Consider the following 27187-nt stretch of genomic DNA (forward strand, 5'->3'; position numbering starts at 1 on the left):
TGTACCACTCAGAAACTTTTAAACCCGCCTGGGGTCAAGATGGAAGCAGATTTCGAAATTCTTTTTAAGACCAGTCAAGAGAACTAGCGTAAATCTTATCTCACAAGTCCTCAAAGGTTGTAGCTAGTCCTGTTCGATCCCCGGCCGCGTCATACCAAAAGACGTTAAAAGATGGTACTTGTTGTTACCCTGTCTGGCGCTCGGCATTAAGGGGCTAAAACAAGGACTGGTCGGCTCGGAGTCAATATACTGTGTCTGAGTTTGGGTATTCATGTTAAACTGCGGCATGGTATCTCAGTGTGCTAGCACTATAAATCGGCATCAGTCCGGACTAGTACAAGCAGCCACACACACACGTACATGCACGTCGCTATATAAGTGCAGTAATCTTGGACGCGACATTAAACCCAATTTCACCTCACCTCACCTATGCATTGTGAACTGGTTCAGAATTATATTCCTCCAAACTACTAGTCAATAAGTTGGCCGCGATGGCTGCAAAATTGCTGATGCGGCGTTAAGCAATATTCACTCACTCACTAGTCAATAAGGACTATTATCACTGGATTTTCACTTGTCCCCAGCACAATTTTGTTGTCTCGGGGTAGCGGTCTAGCGTAATGGCCGTGGAAGGGGAAATGGTGATCTCCAATACCGAGCAGTGATAAGGTTCTTAATACCAGGCACCCAACAGGAATTGCATGATCGGATGTTACAATGTTATGGACATTCGTCACCACTCGCCCCTTTCCGTAACCGCTATTCGACTTGTCCCTGAATAACACGAGTTGGTCACGAATGTGTTATGGAGACAACGTCCATCACCTACTATCACCTGTAGCAATCCATATCTTTCTTATCATTTGATGTCCATTTTTTGAGTAGCCAGAAAAACGAGTTGATGCATACATTATTGTTAATGATTAAAGTTACATTTTTTGTTATATTGACATGACGGTGAAAGAAGTAAAACAACTTTCACTAATAATATTAAAAACACAATCTTTAAATATATGCATATATGAGGGAAAATAAAGAGTAAGATATTATGACGTACATCTTTCCAGCCTGTCATTGAATGTATAAAAGAAGCATACTTTTATACTTTTTAGAGATGGCGATCGAAGTCCCCAATACTTTCCACATAAATAAAAAATACCATAATTAATGATACAGGACTTCTCGCTGTCAGAAAACACGTATAAATCATATAATAATCTTTCAAAAAGTGTTTTCTATTTTGACCGACGGTATAAAACATACGTCAAATAATAGTCTAAACACCGCAGTGCCTGAAAGAAAACAAATCAAGCGCATACTTTTCAGTGACATCAATGCCATGCGTTCGTTTGACTGGGCACCTGTCTACCCAAAAGAGCAAAGCTTGCTGCGCGACTTAACAGTAGAACCAGTTTAATCCTCTTTCTCACTCTTGACAACATTTCATTCAGTTTATATATTTGCGACTTTTTGTAATGTGTGTTAGAGATATATAATAATATACTACATGAGATCTGAGCATTTGAAATGTCCATCGCAAACGAGATTTCCATGTCGCCATGGTCACGGCGTAATCACCGCCATCTTGTTTGTGGATAATGGCTGGACGTACTTCGAAGCTAAGATATGCGTGAAATTTTACAGTAGCAGTCCTTCCTAAACATTAAAATGGCAACTCAAACACAAACACTACGTGGGAAAGCTAGCCTTAATCCTTCCAGGACCCACGATTACCTGTATGGTATGTATTTAGATTTTAATATGATACAATTTCGAGTTTGAGGGTCAATGTTTACACTAAGTTAGGGTTATTTATCCCTGCTTACAGACAAGTTAAATCGTTGCTGTTTTCGTTGAATCAGAATGTGGTCACAGGAAAAATATGTTGTCTTAATTCTGATTTCATCATTGCTGTGAAAATACTTGGACTAAATGAGCAGATCAATCATAGAACCGTTGGAAATGTTGCAGGTAGATTACAGTTATGTGACATGACTATGAAAAGTATAGTATAGACTCCCTTGACGTCCATTCTTGCAAAAATAGTTTCCACAGGTTTATTTGCGGATAAAAAACATTCGATTTGGAATGTAGGAAGTGAAAAGGAATGTGTATGACTCACGACTACAAGAGATGCAGGTTATTGCTTCCCACAAGTAGTGTATTAAACTTTGATTTTGTATATCTTGAAAATAACAAGAAGAAATGGGCACTATATTTTTTTAATGTATCTGCAAGTTATGGGTTTTCAAGCCCTTAAGAATTATTTCTGAAAAGAGTTCCTTTTGTCCCCTGACCTGTTTTTTATTTTTATTTTTTTGCATAGGTAATCATGGTAATATAATGGGAAAAAACAGGTTGGGGTAACAAAAGGAACTCTTATTGTATTTTTGATTAAGTGTCTAATAGCAATCCCAATACACTAAAATTAAGTCTTACCTTTCAGAACTTATTTCCATTAACACTTCGATAAATATCCCTGCTTGTTATTTTTGTAATTCCTTGCCGAGTGAGTCAAGTAGATAAGGCTCCATCTTGTTACTGCCCCTTGATTTTGAGCCCTCCATTACAGTCAAGTTAAAAGTAGTTGCACAATATGGTAACTCACATGACATTACAGACAGGAAGTTTACAAACAGCTGCCGTCGGTGCATCCAATTGTTTTGATGAAAAATTATCATCAGATCTGTATGATTAAAATGTGCATTTGTGAAAGAGTAAGTTTTGAGGTATGTTTTCATTACTTACCGAATATCTTTCCTTGTGTAGCTTAATTCGCAACACATCTTCAGCGGCAAGCGGCAAACAATTTGATGTCTTCATTGGGCTTTGAAGCATCTACTTTGATTGTATCATAAAGCATGTGGTCACGTATATGGTCTCAAAATGAGGTGAGGCTTGAAAATGTGTGATGTAATGATACTGTAACTGTCTTTTGAAATGCAGGCCAGTTGACTGGAACACTGTTCTTAATGTTTGGGGCCCCGGTGGCTCAGTTGTCTAATACCCCGTTCACATGACAACATTTACTAATGTAAGTAATTTTACACATGTTTAGCTAATACATACGTTTATATATGTAAATTTAATATGCGTTGTGAACGGGGTATAAGGCGCAGCACTTCACTGTGCAGGGTTGTGTCCCTTAGGTGTCCCAGGAACCTATGATTTGGGGTTTACAGATTTTGTTTCTGGGTTTTTCAGCAACATACCCGTGCTCATGTGATCCAACGTTTGAATCCCGGTTCACCCTGATTATGTTTCTAGGTTTGTCAGCACCATACCCATGCTCGTGGGTTTCACCGAAGTGGTAAACGTCTGAGACCTGCATCACTTTGGGCTTCCGCCCACATCAAGCTGACAAGCAGTGTTATAACTGAATTAATGCTCAAAGCGACCAAAAAGACTCTAAAAGATGTTATTAAGGGACAAAAACAAGGATTGGTGAGCTAGGGGTCAGTACACTGCGTATGGAGTATCCATGTTAAATTGCTGCATGGTATTTCAGTGGGCTGGCAATATAAAACCAGTAGAAGTCTGGACTTGTACAAGCAGCCACACACACATGCATGCTCATCGTTATAGGCCATCTCACCTCACCTGAAAGCCAGACTCACTCATTGACTGTTACTGTTTCAGACTCCCACTATGTGCTGGCCAGTGAGAGAGATCATGCCAGGGCCACGTTTAAAGCCCACACAAGTACAGACAGGGTTGTAAGTAAAATAGAAAAACTACCTGTTACAATTACCTGTTACAACTGTTATGTTGTTGGAACCGATGCTCAAGAACGCATCACATGTGACGTCATAGAGCCATGACACGAGATGCACCATTTGTCTCGTGCAGGATTAGCATGTAAAGTTTGGAAATCACGTGCAGCATATTGTGATAAGAATAAAGACATGCTGTTGTAACACTTGACTGATTGTAAGTTCTGTCATTAAGGAGTACACAATGGAAACATCTCTTCTTAATGTACATACCGTATTCGACGTAATAAGCGCCCCGTTCTAATAAGCTCCCACAGCGATATTTGCTAATATATTGGCTTGTGAACAATCCCAATTAGCACCCCTTCCGACTATCAATGAACACAAGACCTATTTATTTGTGTATAATACGCACTCGTGTGTAATATGCACCCTCAATTATGGGCAATTAAATTCTGGAAAAATATATCGGTCGTATATAAACATTTCAGGCTGTCAGCATAAACCACAAAATTTATCTTTCAACTCTGTTATTTTCACCAAAATAATATTCTAATAAGAGCCGACGGGGGGAAAGGAGATATTTCTAATGTTGAGAGCGCCTTGGGTGCTTATTATGACGAATACGGTACTTCTCTATGTTTCTATGGTACACGTTTCTTTTGCCGGTGAGTATATGTACAGCCTTTTGACTGATATTGAAGTCCATGTTATGACTGCAAGCTTGAAATATTATTCATGAGACAAGGTGCATCCTGGGATGCAATACCTTATTTAGACTGTCAGTCTGTTGTCATTCAGGGTTATCTACACACATTCGGAGTCATCGTCCTTATCAAGACTCACTGTTATTTTTTAATAAGCTTTGTAAACACAATTTTTAAAGTTACACATCAGTGGATTTCTTTGTCTTTAAAATCTTGGCGATGAAAAATAAATTAAAGCAAATATGTTTTAATATTGGCTGATGAAAATAGGTTGTGTCAGATGTGACTTTTGGAAAATGATTTTGATTATTTTGGATGAGAGTCACATCAAATGTGCATAGGGGCGGTCGGGTAGTCTAGTGGTTAGAGCGTTCGCTCGTCACGCCAAAGACCTGGGTTCGATTCCCGACATGGGTACAATTTGTGAAGCCCATTTCTGGTGTCCCCCGCCATGATATTGCTGGAATATTGCTAAAATCGGCGTAAAACCAAACTCACTCAATCACTCAAATGTGCATTATTTCTGCATCCTGGTCACTGGTGTCAAAATTGCAGCAATGCACAATCCTGCACCTCCTGGTAATGAACTTGCCAATAACATTCTCCCTCCAGAAACGTGTGCCCAACTACACGACGATGTTTAGCGAGCTTCGTCATCACCCCAGATTTGGAATGCGTCTGGATGTGACGGATCCCGTGCCCAAGTTTATCTCCCGCCAGTGGCGCGGCTATGCAGACCAGCAGAGAGAAGCTCTCATCAGATACACAACGTGAGGAAATCTAACAAACCTAGCTTCGAGTCTGAAGTTGAAATAATTTGAGATGTTATTTCTGAATAGCAAATGTTACAATGAGCCAAAACTAAGAGTGGATGTTAGGTTGCTTTCATGTTTATTACCTGTATAGAGAATGTTTGAATCTAACACTGGTCCGTTGTCCCAGTTGGGTTAATCTTCACCGGGACCAGTTGTATAACTGTACTAGTGGGACTGTGCTCAAGTCTTATGTTAATTAAGTAAGAAACGGAAATCTGGCACAAACTGTACCCATTTGCAACCTCAACAACACTGCATGGCATATTGTGTATATCGAGAATCTAACCCAAGTGTCTGTTGATATCAACTATATCAACCAGAGTTGATGAAAGTTGAAGGGCGGTCAGGTAGTCTAGTGGTTAAAGCGTTTGCTTGTTACGCCTAAAACCCAGGTTCAATTCCCAACCTGGGTACAATGTGTGAAGCCCATTTCTCCTGTTTCTGCCGTAATATTTGCTGGAATATTCTTAAATATTGCGGCATAAAACCAAACTCACTCCCTCACTGATGAAAGTTTAAAACTACTTTTGTGGAGGAGTGTTAAACTTATATCGACTGTTGTTGATATATTTAACATCCAACAACACATTGGTTTTCTTCCTGGTTGGACCTGTGAAGATCAGGACAGAGAATAGGTTTTTAACAGCTCATGCTTGTCGTAAAAGACGACTATGCTTGTCGTTAGAGGCGACTAATGGGATCGGGTGGTTGATTGATCGTATCCGAATCGCGTGGATTGATGCTCATGATGTCAATCACTGGATTGTCTGGTCCAGACACGATTATTTTTCAGACCGCCGTCATATAGCTCAAATATTGCGTTAACAAACAAACAAATCTGGTTGTTGATTGTGGCTGAGGGGGCACGTGTGGCCCAGTAGTCTAAGGTGTCGCGATTAGCTGTGCAGAGTTGTGTCCCTTGGGCACGCCAGAAACCTATGATTGTGGGTTCGAATTCCGGTTCACCCGGATTATGTTTCTAGGTTTGTCAGCACCATACCCGTGCTCGTGGGTTTCACCGAAGTGGTAAACGTCTGAGACCTGCATCACTTTGGGCTTTCCTCCCACATTCAGCTGACACGCCGTGATATGACTGGAATACTGTTAAAAGCGGCGTTAAACCAAACTCACTCACTGATTGTGACTGTGGTTGGGCAAACAAGGAAAGAAAAGAGTATATAAAGTGTTGCAATAGTTTGTATTTGATGACACTGGACTTGAAAACAGAAGAAGTGGACTTTGAGTGTGCTGATACAGTTCCTGCAAGTTTAGTGCAACTGGTTTTTTTTAGCTTCAACTATGACCCGTCTGTGCAAGTTTCATCCAAGCATTTTGCCAATGCTGAAGTTGCTGGCAGAAACAGATACAAGTTCTTCAAGAGGTAAGATTGAGATTCCTTAAAACAAGTTACACTAACATGAAAGTTGTTAACAGATTTACCATGGTTTTTGCTGGAGACAAATGGAAATATGACATTTTCATCATTTTATCAGCTTTTGATAGGATTTTTTCTATATCAATAACAAATTTGGAAAATATCTTTAGGACATTTTGGATGGTAATCAGTAAATATCTTAGAACATGTGTTAGAAAGTGGACAGGCCCCGATGATAAGTTAAAAAATGGATTTAAGTCGGAGTTTTGACTCAAATTTGAAAAAACTGAGCAAAATGCATTTCTAAAACAAAACTGAGTTCAGTTTTTGGCTTAGACTTAGTTCAAACCATGTAAAGCCTATGTATGTTAGCCTACATGGTAACTTATGTTTTAATATGGATATAAATGGCGATTGCTAATAGACATAAGGGGAGATTGAGATGGAGACAGTTTTTTTGTAGGGGCTTACCGATCATGAAACACCTCGGACAAAGATTTATTCCTTACATTTAGGCTTTGGACATAAACGACTATACATCGTGTCTCGTGTCCAACAGCTCTTTTTTTGCTGAGTTTAATTCAAGAAACGCTATTGAGTTATAAAATCAGCAGAGTTTTCTTTGCAAACTCTTTGTAAGATTTGAGTAAAAATCGGGGCCAGATCTGTAACCCTGAATAAGTGTTTAGTTGACAGGGGCTTGGTGGCCCAGTTGTCTAAGGCATCATAATGTGCAGAGTTGTGTCCCTTGGCATGTTGATCATGTGTTTTGCTCTTATTGTGATCCATGGTTTGTCTACACCATAGAGTTTCACCAAAGTGTTGAGTGTCTAAGACCTGCATCACATCAGACTTTCCCCCACATTAAGCTGACACGCCATGTTTAACTGAAATACTGTTGCAGAAAGAGGAAACAGCATCCCCTGGTGGTATCAAAGCAACATCGACATAGCATTCAAAATTCATGCCAGTCTGCTAGCCTGAGACTACTAAATTGTGCTGTGGACAAGTTATAATCCAATAATGTTAGAGGCACATTTTTCTTAACCAGCTCTCAATGCTTACAGGGGCGGTCGGGTAGCCTAGTGGTTAAAGCGTTCGCTCGTCACGCCGAAGGCCCGGGTTCGATTCCCGACATGGGTACAATGTGTGAAGCCCATTTCTGGTGTCCCCCGCCGTGATATTACTGGAATATTGCTAAAAGCGGCATAAAACCATACTCACTCACTCACTCACTCACTCACTCACTCACTCACTCACTCAATGCTTACAATTTGCTACGAATTGGAACTGTATAAAACTGACAGTACATGTAAACAGAGTAAACAGTTATGTCTCAGTCATTCAAGCAGGATTTGTTTTAGACCAAGAAACCTTGTTTCACTAGTCTTGACTAGTCTTAAATATATTTCTGAGGCTGCCGTAATGGCAGTTATTACAGTTGTATACATTTCTGCTAGAATCAGACAACTTGCCACAGAGTCAGATAGATACATGTGGCTCCGGTGCTCTGATGTTTGTCTTTTCAATTTCAGACCAATCATCCCGTTTCTGCAGCAAGTTCCTCCTGAGGTCCTGCTGGCCACATCAAGGTAGAGAACAGCCTTTTAAAATCTGCTGGGGACTCCACAGAGAAGAGGTCCCCATGCTTGTCTCCAGATGGGGATTCCATGGCAGAACCGATCCCTCGTACACCATGCTTGTCTCCCAATGGGTTTCCAGGGCAGTACAGGTCCCCAGTACCCCTTGCTTCTCTCCCAGTGGGGATTCAAGGGCAGAATAGGTCCCAAGTACCCCAATCTTGTTTCCCAGTGGGGATTTCAGGGCAGAATAGGTCCCCAGAACTCCATGCTTGTCTCCCAGGAGGGATTACAGGGCAGAATAGGTCCCCAGAACTCCATGCTTGTCTCCCAGGGGGGATTTCAGGGCAGAATAGGTCCCCAGTACCCCTGGCTTGTCTCCCAGGGGGGATTTCAGGGCAGAATAGGTCCCCAGAACTCCATGCTTGTCTCCCAGGAGGGATTACAGGGCAGAATAGGTCCCCAGAACTCCATGCTTGTCTCCCAGGGGGGATTTCAGGGCAGAATAGGTCCCCAGTACCCCATGGTTGTCTCCTAGTGGGGATTACAGGGCAGAATAGGTCCCCAGTACCCCAATCTTGTTTCCCAGTGGGAATTTCAGGGCAGAACAGGTCCCCAGTTCCTGATTTTAACAATACTAAAAACTGGCTGACCACAGTAACACATTGTTTCCATTTATTTTAAAGTTTTATTACAACATTAAAACATTTCATTAAACCTCATTGATTTCCCTGGCAGACAAGATCCCCTGGCCGGCCCTGACCAGGTCCAGATGGAGCGACCTCCGACACCCCTGGTGAAGACCGTGGAGACACAGACTGATTATCGTGACTCTGAGGCTCAGACTGACCCCTACACCCCCGAGTATGTGGTGAGACCAGGGGAGGCGCCGGAACTCCTGACTCTAGCTACATTGTCATACGGTGAGTTGTACACTGGTGGCATGACTGACCCCTACTCCCCCGAATATGTGGTGTGACCAGGGCAGGCGCCGGAACTCCTGACTCTAGCTACATTGTCATACGGTGAGTTGTACACTGGTGGCATGACTGACCCCTACTCCCCCGAGAATGAGGGGTAATGAATATCTTATATCACTAGTCCTCAGACTTTTAAGCCTGTTCTGCTCGAACAAGACAAAAGAGGTTACTATGTTTGATTCAGTTCTGATTTATAGCAAAATTGAAGCGTTGAGAACTGGTTCCAAATCATGGACCTCAGATGTTTATAGTACTCATTTAGGACTAAAGTCATGAATGTTTTACTTGTCACAGTTTAGTAGTCTAAGGCAAGCAGACAAGCGTGAATTTTGATATACTGTAAATCTTGAAATAAAATGTGAAAGATGCGAGTGGTCTTCGCTTGCATTCTTAAACATCGCATTTAATTAAGGTGAGGATTCTAAACCTGACTGAGGACATCTTTAGATAGAAATCCACTGGTGCTTGAGAGGAGCGGGTGTCGCATTCATATTGAGTCGCATTGTTGGCTAGGGTCCAGTGGTCGCATTCTTTTGGAGACGCATTAATTTCACGATTTACAGTAATTATAATACAGATATAACACTCTGGATAATAGAGGATGGAGTTCACCGTCTATGAGTAATGCTATCTCACTATGACACTGTGTGTGACGTCTTGGAATCTGTTCAGGTCGGGGTCTCCCAGCTGGGCTTGCTGAGGTTGAAATGATTGAACGTGCACGAGCCAAGCGGGCATGGGAGGCAACTCTGCCGCCCCTGAGCGACACGTCTCAGCTGGACAAGAGACGTCGCATGATGGATGAGATGGAGACGAAGGAATGGGCGCTGAGAGAACAGGAGATTGAAAAGTAAGTAGGGACATTTCTGACTTCAAGTTGTTATTTGGACCTGTCGTTTGTGTTTTGCTGTCTAGCCATGATCAACTGAAATGTGACTGCCTCCCTGGTCTAGTGGCAGAGCGTCCATCCGGAGAGAGGAAGGTCTGGGGTTTGAACCCCGGCTGCATCATACCAAAAGACGTTATGATTGTTTGTTGTTGGTTCGTTGTTTAACCCCGCACTCAGCAATATTCCAGCTATGACGGCGGTCTGTAAATAATTGAGACAATCCAGTGATTGACGTCATGAGCATCGATCCACGCAATTAGGATCGATGACATGCGTCAACCAAGTCAGTGAGCCTGACCACCCGATCCCGTTAGTCGCCTTTTACAACAAGCAAAGACGTTATAAGATGGTACTTGTTGTTACCCTGAACTTGTTGTTCCATAGCAGAGACATCCATAATGGTTTTTTACAAGAACTAGAGTTACCTGCCCTTGTTGAGAACATGGACACTGATGGAACTGTTTCTAGTAGACTGGCTATACCCATATAAGAATCAGGGCAAATCAAGTCTTTTATTGACCTAATCTCATTAAAATCAGATCATAGATCTCACTACCGCTAAACAAAGATCTCAGATCATCCCATTGGTATAATCCAATAATGTTGGAGGGTCACAGAGTCAGATATATGCATGTGTCTCCAATGCTCTGAAGTTTGTCAAATCCCATTGCGGGTCACTTGACATCCCCAATCTTATTAAGATCAGATCTTAATTTTCGCTACTGCTAACCAAAGATCTGAGGACATCCCATTATGGGTCACGTCAGAATGACCTTTCGCGAACATTGACCGACCAATGAAATGACTGACATGAAATCAACATTAGCCAATCAGAAGGCAGCTATCTCGAGCTTTACAGCACTAGTTTCAAACTGGCGACTACGCTTCCAAACATATATTGACGTATTCTCGATTAAAAAATTTAAAACTGACCAAAACAACATTCTGGAATGGCTCATAGATGGCCTAGAATGTATGGATATAATCATAAAACCCGTAACTGTCGTTCAGAATACCCCGTGTTAAATATTGCGAGGTTGCATGATTAGAAAACACATTCCGACTGTCACTTTCAGTATCTGGTAAGCGACGCTCTGATTGGTTTGATGAAAGCACGTGCTGACGTGACCCGTAATGGGATGTCCTCAGATCTTTGTTTAGCGGTAGCGACAACTAAGATCTGATTTTAATGAGATTGTTGACACCCCTTTACCAGCCGTTCAGGGATTTGGGGCCACTGACAATGACCGCGAATAAATTCACAACAGTTTCACTCCCACCAAAATGACTGACCTGTGACACGGTGTTCAGACTGCAGGAGGCCAGGCTGGAGGTGCTGAAGAAGCTGCTGAAACACAGGGAGGAGAACCACCAGGAGCTCAACATAAAGAGACTCGATAAACTCTGGTCAGTTCCACTCACAAATTAGGCAACAAACCTGTATAATTCTACCAAGGTCGCACTTCATAAATGTTTTAATGATTGAACACTGTTATAAAGCAGTTATCAGTGTCTTGATATTAATTGGGGCGGTCGGGTAGCCTAGTGGTGAAAGCGTTCGCTCGTCACGCCGAAGACCCGGGTTCGATTCCCGATATGGGTACAAGTTGTGAAGCCCATTTCTGGTGTCCCCCGCCGTGATATTGCTGGAATATTGCTAAAAGCAGCGTAAAACCCCACTCACTCCTCACTCACTCACTTGATATTAATTCCCATCATCAACTGTAATCCGTTGTAAATATAGCATGGTCAAAAGGGAGGTAATTTGCTGAGGGTGAAGCAGTTGTCTCCCTTGATCTGGAACTAATTTCTTGTCTGTATTTCCTCAAAGGTCCAAGAAACAGAGAGAGAAGGAACACCGTGTGAGGAAAATCAGGAATGAGCACATCAAGAGTAAGTATAGCGTGTGGGAAAAACAAACATAACTGAAACACAGCTTAATGGGCACGAGGACTTTGGCAGTGCAGCGTTCTTATAACTGAAACACAGCTTAGACAGGCACGAGGACTTTGGCAGTGCAGCGTTCTTATAACTGAAACACAGCTTAGACAGGCACGAGGACTTTGGCAGTGCAGCGTTCTTATAACTGAAACACAGCTTAGACAGGCACGAGGACTTTGGCAGTGCAGCGTTCTTATAACTGAAACACAGCTTAGACAGGCACGAGGACTTTGGCAGTGCAGCGTTCTTATAACTGCAACACAGCTTAGACAGACACGAGGACTTTGGCAGTGCAGCGTTCTTATAACTGAAACACAGCTTAGACAGGCACGAGGACTTTGGCAGTGCAGCGTTCTTATAACTGAAACACAGCTTAGACAGGCACGAGGACTTTGGCAGTGCAGCGTTCTTATAACTGAAACACAGCTTAGACAGGCACGAGGACTTTGGCAGTGCAGCGTTCTTATAACTGAAACACAGCTTAGACAGGCACGAGGACTTTGGCAGTGCAGCGTTCTTATAACTGAAACACAGCTTAGACAGGCACGAGGACTTTGGCAGTGCAGCGTTCTTATAACTGAAACACAGCTTAGACAGGCACGAGGACTTTGGCAGTGCAGCGTTCTTATAACTGAAACACAGCTTAGACAGGCACGAGGACTTTGGCAGTGCAGCGTTCTTATAACTGAAACACAGCTTAGACAGGCACGAGGACTTTGGCAGTGCAGCGTTCTTACTCTCGGATAGCATTTTCACTCGAAAATTAGGAAAAGTCTATCTATCCTCCTTTGCTGAAGTCAACCGATTGTTTGTTTTTTGGGGCAAGTGAGATGAGTGTTTGACCACTTTGTGGTGGTATGTGGCCATGTGTATAGCACAGGTCGCAAAACTGTTTATTTTCAGATGTGCCTGCTTTGGAAAGTTGGTAGATAAGCAATTTGGCAACATTGACTCCGGAAACATTGGCCCACACTGTCATACAGCTTATTTAACTGTTTTTTTAACTGAATTTGTGTGGAATTTGCAGTGAATGGGTACCCGGTAGGATGTGAATGCAGACTTTGCCTTACAGGCAGTTTGAGTTTTATTCTTCCCAAGTCGAAAAATCAATTTGAATACATACAGATCTGTTGACTGGGTATATAATTGTGTTATACCATGAACATGTATTATTATTATTGTTATTGCTGTTGTTGTTGTTATATTATTATTATTATTATTATTATTATTATTATTGCTGTTGTTGTTTTTATTATTATTGTTGTTGTTGTTGTTGTTGTTGTTATTATTATTATTATTATTATTATTATTATTATTCAGTGATCAGGAAACTAACGGGGAAACGTGAACACGTTGAGGGGAAACTCCAGCGCCGAGACGTGATTCAGGACTACTCCGACTTCGCCTCCCAGAGCTATGCTCCCAAGACGAGAGTGGGCATCTTCATTGACCGGGGTTCTGAGCAGTTTGTTGTCAAGAGCAGGCATCTCACCACGTACCAGGGTTGGTAACAGTTTACTTCATGTTAAAAGGGGCGGTCGGGTAGCCTTAGTGGTTAAAGCGTTCGCTCGTCACGCCGAAGATCCGGGTTCGATTCCCGACATGGGTACAATGTGTGAAGCCCATTTCTGGTGTCCCCCGCCGTGATATTGCTGGAATATTGCTAAAAGCGGCGTAAAACCATACTCACTAACTCACTCACTTTTGAGTTGAGAATACAAATATTTAAACCCGCTCACTGTATTTTATTTATTTTTAAGGTGCCTAGAGTATCATGCAATAAATATATATATATATATACATGTTTATTTATCATTTCAAATTTGAGGCTCAGGAATACAGTAAATTACCTTTGTAACAAACACACTTAAAAAAACATATTTTTCTTTGTTGTATATATGCTTATAATGAACTATGGTTATAATGAACTAATATTAGTTCGAGTTCGTTGTAACCGTAGTAATGACAATGTTTTAATTATCAATAAGTGAGATGCAGCACCTTGTGATTGCAATATTCACAGCAGTAAATAAGATCTGTGAGGAAATGTAGGTAGATAAGTTGAAAATTTAAGCACAGTGTTACCACTTGGTTTTTGAAATTGTTCATGTGTATTTGTATGGAAACAGCTCAACATTAATTGGGTAATGGTGATTTATTTTACATATTTTATGCAAGTACGGAGGTTATATGGAGCAGTGGTGTCTACTTTAGGTCTGTTGGAGTTGGAGGCGTCACTGCCCGACTTTGTGATGCAGCCCCGGGTGAAGGCCCCCAAGCCCAAGACGGTCACCAAGGCTGGCTTCATCAAGCGCAAGTACCGCCAGCAGAGGGAGCTGATGGAGATGCACGAGGTAGGATGCTGACATGTCACTCACTCCGTCCCTGGCCAACAGTTGGAATTGCAGAGTTGTATCCCTTACTTGTTCCAGGATCCTATGATTTTGGGTTTGAATTTGCCCTAGTTACGATCCTTGGTTTGTCAGCACTAACATTTAAAACCCGAATCAGTCTGGTGATCTTTCCCAAATTGATACGACACAATGAGATGCCAACAATTAGTATTTTGGCAGAATCACAAAGTGGTCGTATGTGTCGTATGACAGGATATAGTATGAAACGGTCAAGTATTGACGCTGACAAGTTATTGAGTGAATGGTGTGTACACAGTGAGTCACATGAAAGTCTTTCCTTTTGTCCCCCAGTCCATCAAGGAGGCCAAGTTCCGAGGGGAGGAGGCTGCCAAGCCTCTGCGATTCCTTCAAAAGATAGAGAAGCCAGTACCCCGCCCACCTACACCCTCAGTGGAGGTGCCATCACAGGTAGGAGCTGTCCTCCTTCTTCTCTGTATCCCTTACATGATTTGTTCGTCATCGTTAACATGTACATGTACATCTCCACATCTTCCTGTGATAATGGAGCACCAATTCACTGTGTCAAGCTCCTTCCCAGCGTGTGACACCTTTGTTGCCCTCCCATTACATCTCTGCCACCAGTGTGCAGCCGGCCATTACATCTGCAAATGTAACGACATAAATGTGAATAAAGTTGATGGTGATGATGATGATGATGATGGTGATGGTGATGGTGATGGTGATGACAACGACGGCGGCGGTGGCAGTGGTGGTGTTTAGGATGATGATGATGATGGTGGCGATGGTGGCGATGGTGGCGATGGTGGTGATGATGATGATGATGATGATGATGATGGTGATGGTGATGGTGATGACAACGACGGCGGCGGTGGCAGTGGTGGTGTTTAGGATGATGATGATGATGGTGGCGATGGTGGCGATGGTGGCGATGGTGGTGATGATGATGATGATGATGATGATAATGATGATGATGATGATGTTTCAGCTGGATGAAGAGAGAGAGCTGGCCACCATCTTCCTCCAGCAGGTGATCCGAGGCAGAGCCATCCAGAACATGGTAAGCCCTTCTGTAACCATGGTTACAGCACATTTAGATGGAGCATGAGGACATCAGCATCAGTCAGCACTGTGATACACCTGTAATTAGTGCTGCTGGTGCAGGTGCAGCTGTGATACACCTGTAATTAGTGCTGCTGGTGCAGGTGCAGCTGTGATGGCTCAGATGAAGTAAATGCCTGGTGCCTGAAGGTCAGGTTAAGAAGCAATAGGTTTTTTTAACAATTCAATGTTTTAATGATGTAACCAAACATGGATGTGACATACACATGGACAGTGAAGATCAGGGGAACCTGCTTATGCACAGTAGGAGTCACAAAATTAATTTGGGTATTCTGTAATGATAGAGGATAATGTCAAGTCTTATGTCAAAGAAGGGTGCCCTGGGACACCCTTGAAAAGACATAAAGTTTGTAGCTTTTTTGCAAAAAAGGACAAAATATTTGCATTGGGTAATACCCTGCCTTAAGTAAAATAATTATATTGCTACTGCTTCCATGGCATTTGATTCACTTACCATGCAATCTTGACTTGCATTTGTTCCATAAACCTAAAAACAATTAGGCGACACACTCCATCGGACTACTGTTTCCTGATTGGCTGATAATAGAGTGGGTGGAGCTTGATGTTACATTATTACGCTGACTGATGTCACTGGTTTTGTGGCCCGTGAAGATTCCAGGGTAGAATAGGTCTTCAGCAACCCACGCTTGCGGTAAAATGCCACTATGCTTGTCGTAAGAGGCGACTAACGGGATCGGGTGGTCAGGCTTGCTGACTTGGTTGAAGCATGTCATCGATCCCAATTGCATGAATCGATGCTCATGTTGGATTGTCTGGTCCAGACTCGATTATTAACAGACCGCCACCATATACCAGGAATATTGCTGAGTGCGACATTAAACAACAAACAAACAAACAAACAAACAAAAGCTGGTTTTGTATCAGGTCTACATGTTCTTATGCTTATGATTAATTAAGCCGTCTTGTTGAGCTGAAGTTGTTATTGTTGACTTAATTATATATAAAAACTGACTTCAATATTATTTTGCGTTTATGGATGTATATCTCACAAACCTGATATGCGTCCATAAATGCAAACAATATTGAAGTCAGTTAAAATATATTGGGATATAACTATTAAGTGAAATGTATAAGTCTGGTGGACAAAATTCATACATTGTGTCAGGTCCATGTGTCAGTGGGGCGGTCGGGTAGCCTGGTGGTTAATGCGTTCGTCCGTCACGCCGAAGACCCAGGTTCGAATCCCGACATGGGTACAATGTGTGAAGCCCATTACTGGTGTCCCCCGCCGTGATATTGCTGGAATATTGCTAAAAGCGGCGTAAAACCATACTCACTCACTCACTCACCATGTGTCAGTGTTTGATGTACAATGGTGACTGGGTCAGCCATGGATGAGGTGAGAGAGGTGATGGAGTGTGGATGTGTTGTCAGATGTTCGAGGGCAAGGAGAAGAGGATGGAGCTGATCCACGAGCTGCGGTCCACACACGCCCTGCAGGAGGCGGAGCAGACGGTCAAGAAGCAGGAGATGCAGGCCACCATCGCCCTCCAGCGACAGAGACGGCTTCACGAACACAAGGTGGGTTGTCTCCCCTTGGGGTTACGTAACCACGGCGATAGCAATTTGCACTGGGCTGATTGGGTGGTTTCATTTGTGTGCCATTGTACCCTAGATTGTTACTCAAGCAGTGACTGAATAAACTTTAGAATACAAGGTGGGTTGTCTCCCCTTGGGGTTACGTAACCACGGGGATAGCAATTTGCACTGGGCTGATTGGGTGGTTTCATTTGTGTGCCATTGTACCCTAGATTGTTACTCAAGCAGTGACTGAATAAACTATGAATACAAAGTGGGTTGTCTCCCCTTGGGGTTACGTAACCACGGGGATAGCAATTTGCACTTGGCTGATTGGGTGGTTTCATTTGTGTGCCATTGTACCCTAGATTGTTAATCAAGCAGTGACTGAATAAACTATGAATACAAAGTGGGTTGTCTCCCCTTAGGGTTACGTAACCACGGGGATAGCAATTTGCACTTGGCTGATTGGGTGGTTTCATTTGTGTGTCATTGTACCCTAGATTGTTACTCAAGCAGTGACTGAATAAACTTTAGAATACAAAGTGGGTTGTCTCCCCTTGGGGTTACGTAACCACGGGGATAGCAATTTGCACTGGGCTGATTGGGTGGTTTCATTTGTGTGTCATTGTACCCTAGATTGTTACTCAAGCAGTGACTGAATAAACTTTAGAATACAAAGTGGGTTGTCTCCCCTTGGGGTTACGTAACCACGGGGATAGCAATTTGCACTGGGCTGATTGGGTGGTTTCATTTGTGTGTCATTGTACCCTAGATTGTTACTCAAGCAGTGACTGAATAAACTATGAATACAAGGTGGGTTGTCTCCCCTTAGGGTTACAGGGAAGCACAGGTGTTGGATAAAAATGCCTCTTTTTTTACTAACAGGGTTAGCTTTTATGTTGCAGTAATATCCCCATGCGACATTCTTGGTCTCAATAGACCCCTTACACCCTATACTTGACGAAACTAGACTAGGGGGTGGTGGGGTAGCCTGGTGGTTAAAGTGTTCGCTCATCATGCTGAAGACCTGGGTTCGATTCCCCACATGGGTACAATGTGTGAAGCCCATTTCTGTGAATACTTCTCAAAAAGCAGTGTAAGACCATACTCACACACTCACTCACTAAACTCATCTAAAATGAGGATTGGATGTCACAACTGTATGTCAACTGGATCCTGCTCTGGATTGTTGCTCCAGCTGTCTAGAGTTTATTGGTTCGAAAGAAATCTTACTCTGGCTGTGGACTTGTGACCTAAGTTGCAAACACGGAGCCTCTGACCCATGCAGACCTCTGTGCTCACAGGTGCTTTTCATTATTACTACCGTAGGCCATTGTGTGCAGATTGATTTCTTATTCTCAGCTCCCTTGGGAGTACCGGTATATTATTCAGCGGTAGACACTAACATTTGTAGTCCACTAGTCCTTATCATGATAACATATAGCAAAACCCATATAAAGGGGACATGTCTTCTAGTCCTTATGATTGGGCAGTTTGGCAAAAACTACAGCACTAGTGCCAATTTCTGTTGCTTTATTATTATTCCCCGCCCAACAAAGTTGGCAGGGGATATAGAAACGTCCGTACGTCACATTTCGTTTCCGGAGCATAACTCAGAAACCGTTCAATATTTTTTCATGAAACTTTGCAGGTCTGTCAAGTACATGCTGAACTGGTGCCTTTTGCTATTTTGAAATTTTAGAAATTTTTATTTTTTACGTTTCCATGGCAACAAGATGGACTTAGGTTCTGTGAGGGTAGGGTTCGTTTCTGGAGCATAACTCATAAACCGTTCAATAATTTTTTAATCAAACTTTGCAGGCCTGTCAGGTACATGCTGAACTGGTGCATTTTGCTAATTAGAAATTTTAGAATTTTTTATTTTTTACGTTTCTATGCAACTAGATGGACTTAGGTTCCAAACTCTTCTTTTTTTTACAATTTCCATGACAAGTTCCACCTCGGTTAAAAAAGGTCAGGGTTTGTTTAGATTTAATTATTTTATAAATTCTGCAACAGGGGCGGGGGATATAGCCACGTTAGTGGCAAACTCTTGTTATTATTAGAGCATATTTCTGTGCTCTTAGCTAGTTGGAACCCCTGTTTAGTTTTATAAAGGTTTGCATGCCCTGATGCTAGTCAAACAAGAACATCTTGATACATAAAAAATATGTTACCAAGCAGACTGAAAAGAATTAAAAACTAGAATGAACATTTGTTATTTCTTTAAGAAAAAGACAATATTTCAAACTCTGTATCATGATTCAGTTGTCTCCCCTTGTTTTGGTGCTTCATTGGCAACACACTTGATTACTACACAGTCAGGATGAGAATTAGGCATAGTTCTGTTTAACAGACAACAGCAGCAGGCCAGTAGGAGATGAAGTCATCAATTATGCAGTAAACATCGATCAAGACGTCAAATGGGGGAAATACAGTGAATTAATTATGAGCCCAAGTGATTGAGTTCTATTGTGTCTGTAGAGAGGCAGATGGCTGAGAGTGTAGAGAGACATGGTGGCTGTAGGTTGCTCCTGGTAAAACTGCTAGTGTTCATGTAGTTGGCTTGACTTCTGGATGGGGCACTGATTCAGGTGAGACATGGTGGCTGTAGGTTGCTCCTGGTAAAACTGCTGGTGTTCATGTAGTTGGTCTCACTTCTGGATGGGGCACTGATTCAGGTGAGACATGGTGGCTGTAGGTTGCTCCTGGTAAAACTGCTAGTGTTCATGTAGTTGGACTTCTGGATGGGGCACTGATTCAGGTGAGACATGGTGGCTGTAGGTTGCTCCTGGTAAAACTGCTAGTGTTCATGTAGTTGGTCTCACTTCTGGATGGGGCACTGATTCAGGTGAGACATGGTGGCTGTAGGTTGCTCCTGGTAAAACTGCTGGTGTTCATGTAGTTGGACTTCTGGATGGGGCACTGATTCAGGTGAGACATGGTGGCTGTAGGTTGCTCCTGGTAAAACTGCTGGTGTTCATGTAGTTGGACTTCTGGATGGGGCACTGATTCAGGTGAGACATGGTGGCTGTAGGTTGCTCCTGGTAAAACTGCTGGTGTTCATGTAGTTGGACTTCTGGATGGGGCACTGATTCAGGTGAGACATGGTGGCTGTAGGTTGCTCCTGGTAAAACTGCTAGTGTTCATGTAGTTGGTCTCACTTCTGGATGGGGCACTGATTCAGGTGAGACATGGTGGCTGTAGGTTGCTCCTGGTAAAACTGCTAGTGTTCATGTAGTTGGACTTCTGGATGGGGCACTGATTCAGGTAAGACATGGTGGCTGTAGGTTGCTCCTGGTAAAACTGCTAGTGTTCATGTAGTTGGTCTCACTTCTGGATGGGGCACTGATTCAGGTGAGACATGGTGGCTGTAGGTTGCTCATGGTAAAACTGCTAGTGTTCATGTAGTTGGCCTCACTTCTGGATGGGGCACTGATTCAGGTGAGACATGGTGGCTGTATGTTGCTCATGGTAAAACTGCTGGTGTTCATGTAGTTGGCTTCACTTCTGGATGGGGCACTGATTCAGGTGAGACATGGTGGCTGTAGGTTGCTCATGGTAAAACTGCTGGTGTTCATGTAGTTGGTCTCACTTCTGGATGGGGCACTGATTCAGGTGAGACATGGTGGCTGTAGGTTGCTCATGGTAAAACTGCTAGTGTTCATGTAGTTGGCCTCACTTCTGGATGGGGCACTGATTCAGGTGAGACATGGTGGCTGTAGGTTGCTCATGGTAAAACTGCTGGTGTTCAAGTAGTTGGCTTGACTTCTGGATGGGGCACTGATTCAGGTGAGACATGGTGGCTGTAGGTTGCTCCTGGTAAAACTGCTAGTGTTCATGTAGTTGGCCTCACTTCTGGATGGGGCACTGATTCAGGTGAGACATGGTGGCTGTAGGTTGCTCCTGGTAAAACTGCTGGTGTTCATGTAGTTGGTCTCACTTCTGGATGGGGCACTGATTCAGGTGAGACATGGTGACTGTAGGTTGCTCCTGGTAAAACTGCTGGTGTTCATGTAGTTGGTCTCACTTCTGGATGGGGCACTGATTCAGGTGAGACATGGTGGCTGTAGGTTGCTCATGGTAAAACTGCTAGTGTTGATGTAGTTGGCTTCACTTCTGGATGGGGCACTGATTCAGGTGAGACATGGTGACTGTAGGTTGCTCATGGTAAAACTGCTGGTGTTCATGTAGTTGGTCTCACTTCTGGATGGGGCACTGATTCAGGTGAGACATGGTGGCTGTAGGTTGCTCCTGGTAAAACTGCTGGTGTTCATGTAGTTGGTCTCACTTCTGGATGGGGCACTGATTCAGGTGAGACATGGTGACTGTAGGTTGCTCATGGTAAAACTGCTAGTGTTCATGTAGTTGGTCTCACTTCTGGATGGGGCACTGATTCAGGTGAGACATGGTGGCTGTAGGTTGCTCATGGTAAAACTGCTAGTGTTGATGTAGTTGGCTTCACTTCTGGATGGGGCACTGATTCAGGTGAGACATGGTGGCTGTAGGTTGCTCATGGTAAAACTGCTGGTGTTCATGTAGTTGGACTTCTGGATGGGGCACTGATTCAGGTGAGACATGGTGGCTGTAGGTTGCTCATGGTAAAACTGCTGGTGTTCATGTAGTTGGCTTCACTTCTGGATGGGGCACTGATTCAGGTGAGACATGGTGGCTGTAGGTTGCTCATGGTAAAACTGCCGGTGTTCATGTAGTTGGCCTCACTTCTGGATGGGGCACTGATTTAGGTGAGACATGGTGGCTGTAGGTTGCTCATGGTAAAACTGCTAGTGTTGATGTAGTTGGCCTCACTTCTGGATGGGGCACTGATTCAGGTGAGACATGGTGGCTGTAGGTTGCTCATGGTAAAACTGCCAGTGTTCATGTAGTTGGCTTCACTTCTGGATGGGGCACTGATTCAGGTGAGACATGGTGGCTGTAGGTTGCTCATGGTAAAACTGCTAGTGTTGATGTAGTTGGCCTCACTTCTGGATGGGGCACTGATTCAGGTGAGTCATGGTGGCTTTAGGTTGCTCATGGTAAAACTGCTAGTGTTCATGTAGTTGGCCTCACTTCTGGATGGGGTCGTGTCGATGACTGTATGGTATCAGTCTGAGCCACAGACTGAAGATCTGAGTGGTATTAATGGGTATGTTTCTCATGGACAGGTTAGAGGCTTGACTCCATCATGTTAATTACTATCACTGCAGCAGACATGTTTGACTGACCACTGTGTATGATGACATGTTTGACTGACCACTGTGTATGATACAGCAGACATGTTTGACTGACCACTGTGTATGATGCAGGAGACATGTTTGACTGACCTCTGTGTATGATGCAGGAGACATGTTTGACTGACTACTGTGTATGATGACATGTTTGAGTGACAACTGTGTATGATCCAGGAGACATGTTTGACTGACCACTGTGTATGATGACATGTTTGACTGACTACTGTGTATGATGACATGTTTGAGTGACCACTGTGTATGATCCAGGAGACATGTTTGACCGACCACTGTGTATGACATGTTTGACTGACCATTGTGTATGATGACATGTTTGACTGACCACTGTGTATGATGCAGGAGACATGTTTGACTGACCACTGTGTATGATGACATGTTTGACTGACCACTGTGTATGATGCAGGAGACATGTTTGACTGACCACTGTGTATGATGCAGGAGACATGTTTGACTAACCACTGTGTATGATGACATGTTTGACTGACCACTGTGTCTGACGCAGGAGACATGTTTGACCGACCACTGTGTATGATGACATGTTTGACTGACCACTGTGTCTGATGCAGGAGACATGTTTGACCGACCACTGTGTATGATGACATGTTTGAGTGACCACTGTGTATGACGACATGTTTGACTGACCACTGTGTATGATGACATGTTTGACTGACCACTGTGTATGATGACATGTTTGACTGACCACTGTGTCTGACGCAGGAGACATGTTTGACCGACCACTGTGTATGATGACATGTTTGACTGACCACTGTGTATGATCCAGGAGACATGTTTGACTGACCATTGTGTATGATGACATGTTTGACTGACCACTGTGTATGATGCAGGAAACATGTTTGACTGACCACTGTGTATGATGACATGTTTGACTGACCACTGTGTATAATGCAGGAGACATGTTTGACTGACCACTGTGTATGATGCAGGAGACATGTTTGACTGACCACTGTGTATGATGCAGGAGACATGTTTGACTGACCACTGTGTATGATGCAGGAGACTGACTACTGTGTATGATGACATGTTTGACCGACCACTGTGTATGATGCAGGAGACATGTTTGACTGACCACTGTGTATGATGCAGGAGACATGTTTGACTGACCACTGTGTCTGACGCAGGAGACATGTTTGACCGACCACTGTGTATGATGACATGTTTGAGTGACCACTGTGTATGACGACATGTTTGACTGACCACTGTGTATGATGACATGTTTGACTGACCACTGTGTATGATGACATGTTTGACTGACCACTGTGTATGATGACATGTTTGACTGACCACTGTGTCTGACGCAGGAGACATGTTTGACCGACCACTGTGTATGATGACATGTTTGAGTGACCACTGTGTATGACGACATGTTTGACTGACCACTGTGTATGATGACATGTTTGACTGACCACTGTGTATGATGACATGTTTGACTGACCACTGTGTCTGACGCAGGAGACATGTTTGACCGACCACTGTGTATGATGACATGTTTGAGTGACCACTGTGTATGACGACATGTTTGACTGACCACTGTGTATGATGACATGTTTGACTGACCACTGTGTATGATGACATGTTTGACTGACCACTGTGTCTGACGCAGGAGACATGTTTGACCGACCACTGTGTATGATGACATGTTTGACTGACCACTGTGTATGATGACATGTTTGAGTGACCACTGTGTATGACGACATGTTTGACTGACCACTGTGTATGATGACATGTTTGACTGACCACTGTGTATGATGACATGTTTGAGTGACCACTGTGTCTGACGCAGGAGACATGTTTGACCGACCACTGTGTATGATGACATGTTTGACTGACCACTGTGTATGACGACATGTTTGACTGACCACTGTGTATGATGACATGTTTTACTGACCACTGTGTATGATGCAGGAAACATGTTTGACTGACCACTGTGTATGATGACATGTTTGACTGACCACTGTGTATGATGCAGGAGTCCCTGGTGGATGAGGCACTTAGCCAGGTGGAGGGCTCCAGCCTGGGAGACATGTTTGACTTCCTCAGCAAGGAGCTGATACGCCTGCAGGAGGAGCGGCGGATCCATGCCTTCTCCATGCTGGCAGAGAGACAGCGCCGTATCCGGGAGGCGGAGGAGAGCGGGAGGAGACAGGTGGAGGAGAGGAGAAGGAGGGAAGAAGATGAGATCTTTAAACAGGTGAGAAGAAAGTGCCACCAAAGGCATGAAACAACGAAAGCATTGACGCTTGTTCTAACACAAAACAGGAAATTCTTAGACAAGGGTACTGAAGTTCCAATAATGGCTGAAACGTAATTGAAAATATTAGAATTTGAACAGAATAGCCTCAGTTGATATCTATGTGAAAACTGTTGAACTGAGAACTAAAATCATCAAACAGAATTTGAATGGAATATCCACAATATATTTGTGAAAACAGTGGAAAAAATAACTGAAGCATCAAATCCCCCTTAGGGAGATACTAGGGCAGAATAGGTCCAATGCTTGTCACAGGAGCTGACCAATAAGGATTGGGTGGTTGTGTGATTTGGTTTATATGTCATTGCGACCCTGTTGGATTATTTGCTCATGCTGTCAACCCAGATTAACCTGCCCCAGATCATTAACAGCCTTCTGTGATTTAGCTGGAATATCGCTGACTGTGGCATAAAACAATATTCACTCCCTCATCAGACTGATGCTCACTGCTTTGTCCAGGGTAGAACAGGTTTAGTCCAGGGAATTGCCAAGTGCAGGGGACGCTCATTAGTTAGGGGTACCAGGCATGATGGCATGTGTAGCTGTGTTTTTCCTGCCCCCAGGCGGTGAAGGTCCATCAGAACTCCGTGGACACCTTCCTGGAAGACATCATCCTCGGCTCCATCAACAACACCGCCGACCAGCAGGCCCGGCAAGAGATCCAGGAGATAGCCGTGACCATCAACGATGTGGCATATGACATCGAGGAGAAGTAAGTTAACATGTTCCCCTGACACACATGATAGTGTTTCCCTGACACATCTGAATTGTGTTTCCCTGACACACCTGATTGTGTTTCCCTGACACACATTATTGTGTTTCCCTGACACACCTGATTGTGTTTCCCTGACACACCTGATTGTGTTTCCCTACCACACCTGATTGTGTTTCCCTACCACACCTGATTGTATTTCCCTGACACACATGATTGTGTTTCCCTGACACACATGATTGTGTTTCCCTGACACACCTGATTGTGTTTCCCTGACACACATGATTGTGTTCCCCTGACACACCTGATTGTGTTTCCCTGACACACATGATTGTGTTTCCCTGACACACCTGATTGTGTTTCCCTGACACACCTGATTGTGTTTCCCTGACACACATGATTGTGTTTCCCTGACACACATGCTTGTGTTTCCCTACCACACCTGATTGTGTTTCCCTGACACACCTGATTGTGTTCCCCTGACACACATGCTTGTGGTATCCCTGACAGTCACATTATTCTGTTTCCCTGACAGTGTCACATTATTGTGTTTTCAGACGGTCCCAGCTGGAGTCGGAGGAGATTGTGGCTGACCTTGTCCACTGCTTCCTGCTTCCAGAGGTGCAGAAGACAACCGTCCGAGAGAAAGGTAAGGGTTACCTCCCCTGTTCTACCTGCCATCAGAAGGTTTATCCTGTGATTCAAAGGTGTTCAGATAATTGCAAACCTAAACAAAATAATTTAATAATTCTATTGTTACCAGAGTCCATTGTTTCCTTTTGAAACCTTTTGGGGGATCCGAAATATTCCTTGTATCATGTTTTGAATTGAAATCACAGTGTATGAATATTATGTTTAAGTATTGATATGGATCCTGAAATATGTACTTTTTGTCAATCAAAATGTATGAACATTTTTCTGAAATAATATGATTTCTCCAAAATAACTGACTTGAAAATCTCAATGTGTGAATGTATTTTATGATTTATAATTTTGATTTTTCAAAATATTTATATTACAAAATGATTATGATTCAAACTTATTAATTTGGGTCGTTCCTGATTCAGTGAGGAGACAACAGAGGAAGTATTTGCTCGCTGCCCACAAACAAATTCACAAGGAAGGAGAGGAGATCATTGACATGAACGCCAAGGCTGTTCCTTCCTCCGCCCCACGACTTCTGACCGCCGGGCAGGAGGAGGAAGAGTTGATTGAAGCACCCGTCAGGGACTCGGATAGTCGTCATAGCGACACAAGCGTCATTCTCCCAGAAAAACCAAGAACAGTTTAAAGACATTATTACAAGAACAATTGAATGTTTTGTACAGTTGTCAAGAAGATAGGATTCCTTGTTTTGCAAACACATGTCCTGAATATATATATCAACGTTTGTTTGTTTTGTGTTCTCTGATCTTACAACAGACTGATTAGAATCAGTATTAAATGATTTAAAGAAGTTGAAACAAATGCAAGATTATTACATCTGAAGTCATCTAAAACCATTCATTTCAAGGATATGTTGTCAATGTTAACACATCATAATCCTTTATTTATTCATAATGATTTAGTTCTGTTTTTTTATTTTTTGGATATTAATTGAACCACTTTTTTTAATCAAATGACAATATCAAGTTTTGTTGTGGACATTTTTTATCTGACTATGTGAATGTATAGCATCATGATATGGTATATTGGAAATTGAATATTGAAGCATGATGTGACTTTTGTACAGACCTTTCTTATGTGTACATACCATTGTCTGTGATAGTGTTCTCACATTCCGTCCGTGATGGCCAGTGTAAATACATATTTATCAACACTCAGTTGGTTGTGTCGTTGTTTTCCTTAAGCACCAGACTGAGGGAGTTTTGCGTTGCTCTGAACGGTATTTCAGTTATATCATGGCGTGTCAGCTTGATGT

General features: G+C 43.1%; 1 protein-coding gene across 1 annotated transcript; it reads left to right on the forward strand.

Annotated features, from left to right (window-relative positions):
* The first annotated feature begins 1568 nt into the window (after nt 1-1568).
* LOC124148344 (cilia- and flagella-associated protein 91-like) lies at nt 1569-27085 on the forward strand. The gene is made up of 18 exons (XM_048380948.1): nt 1569-1741; nt 3640-3716; nt 5033-5190; nt 6527-6616; nt 8146-8202; nt 8929-9113; nt 9843-10020; nt 11371-11466; nt 11891-11952; nt 13321-13503; nt 14215-14354; nt 14706-14822; nt 15361-15432; nt 16890-17036; nt 24273-24494; nt 25118-25266; nt 25824-25915; nt 26334-27085. Exons 1-18 carry the CDS (start codon nt 1669-1671, stop codon nt 26555-26557), a joined length of 2322 nt encoding a protein of 773 aa, XP_048236905.1. The 5' UTR covers nt 1569-1668; the 3' UTR covers nt 26558-27085.
* Nucleotides 27086-27187: the final 102 nt, after the last annotated feature.

This window comes from Haliotis rufescens, unplaced genomic scaffold (assembly GCF_023055435.1).
Source record: "Haliotis rufescens isolate VD_foot unplaced genomic scaffold, xgHalRufe1.0.p SCAF_34, whole genome shotgun sequence".
NCBI classification, from domain to species: Eukaryota; Metazoa; Mollusca; class Gastropoda; order Lepetellida; family Haliotidae; genus Haliotis; species Haliotis rufescens.